The sequence below is a fragment of the Otolemur garnettii genome, unplaced genomic scaffold, assembly GCF_000181295.1.
Source record: "Otolemur garnettii isolate 467f Iridium unplaced genomic scaffold, OtoGar3 scaffold00096, whole genome shotgun sequence".
Lineage (NCBI taxonomy): Eukaryota > Metazoa > Chordata > Mammalia > Primates > Galagidae > Otolemur > Otolemur garnettii.
In genome coordinates this window covers 6,738,628-6,741,060 of record NW_003852491.1, presented here as the reverse complement: position 1 = coordinate 6,741,060, position 2,433 = coordinate 6,738,628, and the positions used below count along the sequence as shown (strand labels likewise).

Here is a 2,433-nt window from a genome sequence, read left to right as displayed (position 1 = left end):
AACTGGTAGGACTTCACTGTGGCTGGCGTGGTGAGGGGAAGGGAGAGAGAGGTAGGCAGGGCTAGATTGGGGACTTTGTCCTAATATAGAAAGTTTTCACCGAGTCATTGGGAGCCATAGACGGTTTTTAAGGAAGGGGGATTACACAAGGACGGGTGGTGTGGAAGGGGGCAAAAGTGCAATTTGGAAGATCGAGGCCAGTAATGTGGGCTGAAGGATGGCAAAGTAGTGGTAGTGGGGTCAGAGATGAGATACATTTCGAGAGACATTCTAAAAGGAGGATCAGTAAGTCTCAGACGATTCTAGAATGATCAACAAGTACTTGATGGTGCCAAAATGGTGATGACAGGAATAAAGGCAGGCCTGGGGAAACAAAATAGTGAATGAGGGTATAGTTCTATTCACTCCCCATCATCTGAGGGTTGTTCCTCCCTCGGCCACCTCGGCGCCTGTCCTGGTTTTCCTGGGTTCCCGCAGCTCCTCTCCACCTCCTTGTCATCCCTTCCTCCTGTACTTGTCTAGGCCTCCTCTAGCCCATGGAATCCAACCCCAGCTGCCGTCAGCAGCCCTCACCTACTGCTCCCCATCCCTGCCATTGTCTTCATCGCTGTGGGCATCTATCTGTTGCTGCTGGGCCTAGTGCTGCTGGTTAGGCACTGCCTGCTGGTGAGGAGCCTGGTGGGGGAAAAGGGTGGGCCCTGGGGAAGAGGAACCCAGTTGACCTGTCCTTTCATCTGCAGACTCATACTTTGAGGCTCCTTTGCCATTTAGTCCCTACTTCTATCCCTTTTGTGCAACCAAGTCCCTCCTCTCCTGTCCCTAGTGGAACTTTTCCTGCCCCCTTGAGGAAGCCAAATCTTGGCTGTCACTATGTGCTGCCTGGCACAGATTCTGAGCTCTGCCACCTCCTAGGCCCAGGGCTGCTGCACAGATTGCAGCTCCCCCTGCAGGAAGCAAGGTGACTTGCGGCCTCAAGACTGTTGCTGGACCTGTGCAGAAGCCTGCGACTTCCCTCTGCCTAGCCCAGCCCACTGCCTGGATGCCTGCTGCCCCCAGCCCACCGAAGCTGTGAGTTCCATTCCTGTCTCTGCCCCACTGAGCCCTGATCTGTGCAATCTTTTGGTTCAACATTTGTTATTGACCACCTTCTGTAAACCAGGTAGGATTCCGGATACTGAATTATGTGGCAACAGGCAAAAACAACACATCAGATAATTTCTGGTGATGAAAGCTTCTTGTAGAAAAGAAAACAGGATCCCAACCAGAGAAAGATGATGTGAATAACACATATTGCACAAAATCAGAGCTTTTGAAAATGGTAGCTAAAAGTGAAAACAGACCAGGCACAGTAGCTCACGCCTGGTATTCTAGCATTCTGGAGGCAGAGATGGGAGAATTCCTTGAGCTCAAGAGTTCGAGATCAGCTTGAGCAAGAGTGAGACCCTGTCTCTACTATAGCCAGGCATTGTGGTGGGTGCCTATAGTACCAGCTACTGGGGAGGCTGTGGCAGAAGGACCACTTGAACCCAGGAGTCTGAGGTGGGCCAAGCTGGGCTGATGCCATGGCACACTAGCCTGGGTAACAGAGTGATACTGTCTCGAAAAATAAAATAGGCAGTGCCTGAGGCTCAAAGGAGTAGGACACCGGTCCCATATACCGGAGGTGGCGGATTCAAACCTGGCCCCAGCCAAAAGCTGCAAAAATAAATAAATAAAATAAAATAAAAAATAAATGCAAAAAAGGCTCACAAAGCTCCTACTGTTCACTGAGTGAATATTATACTATGTTCTACTTTATTATTATTTTTTCCAAAACCCTAAGAACTGGATTTTTTTTTTTTTTTTTTTTTGCAGTTTTTGGCCGAAGCCAGGTTTGAACACACTCCCTCCAGCATATGGGGCTGGTGTCTTACTCCTTTGAGCCACAGGTGCCGCCCTAGATCTGGGTATTTTAAAAAACTTATATATTTTTTCTCATTACAAAAGTATTGTTTACAAAGCATGCATAGAGAAATACACAGAAGGGCTGGGCACAGGGGCATGTGCCTGTAGTCCTAGCTCCTTGGGAGGCTGAGGCAGGAGGATTGCTTGAGTCTAAGAGCCATCATACTGGTTAATGTAGCAAGTCCCCACCTCTTGAAAAAAACGGAAGGTACAAATCACTGTATAAACCAGTTCTCTAATTCCAAATTGCTGTTTTGTATATGTTCCTCATATGCCACTGTACAGTACTACCATTGCTGTATTTTACTATTATTTGGTGGAGATAGAGCTATACCACATAGACTATTTCTTTCTTTTTTTTTTTTTTTTGAGACAGAACTTCAAACTATCCCCCTGGGTAGAGTGCCGCGGCATCATAGCTCACAGCAACCTCCAACTCCTGGGCTCAAGCGAGTCTCCTGCCTCAGCTTCCCAAGTAGCTGGGACCAC

General features: G+C 48.2%; 1 protein-coding gene across 1 annotated transcript in view; it reads left to right on the top strand.

Moving 5' to 3' along the window:
* Positions 1–1,024: 1,024 nt before the first annotated feature.
* ALDOA (aldolase, fructose-bisphosphate A) overlaps positions 1,025–2,433 on the top strand; it is a 12,373-nt gene continuing 10,964 nt past the window's right edge. The window contains 1 exon segment of the mRNA XM_012808842.2: positions 1,025–1,068. Within this exon segment, the coding sequence (XP_012664296.2) occupies positions 1,040–1,068 (29 nt within the window). The 5' untranslated portion in view covers positions 1,025–1,039.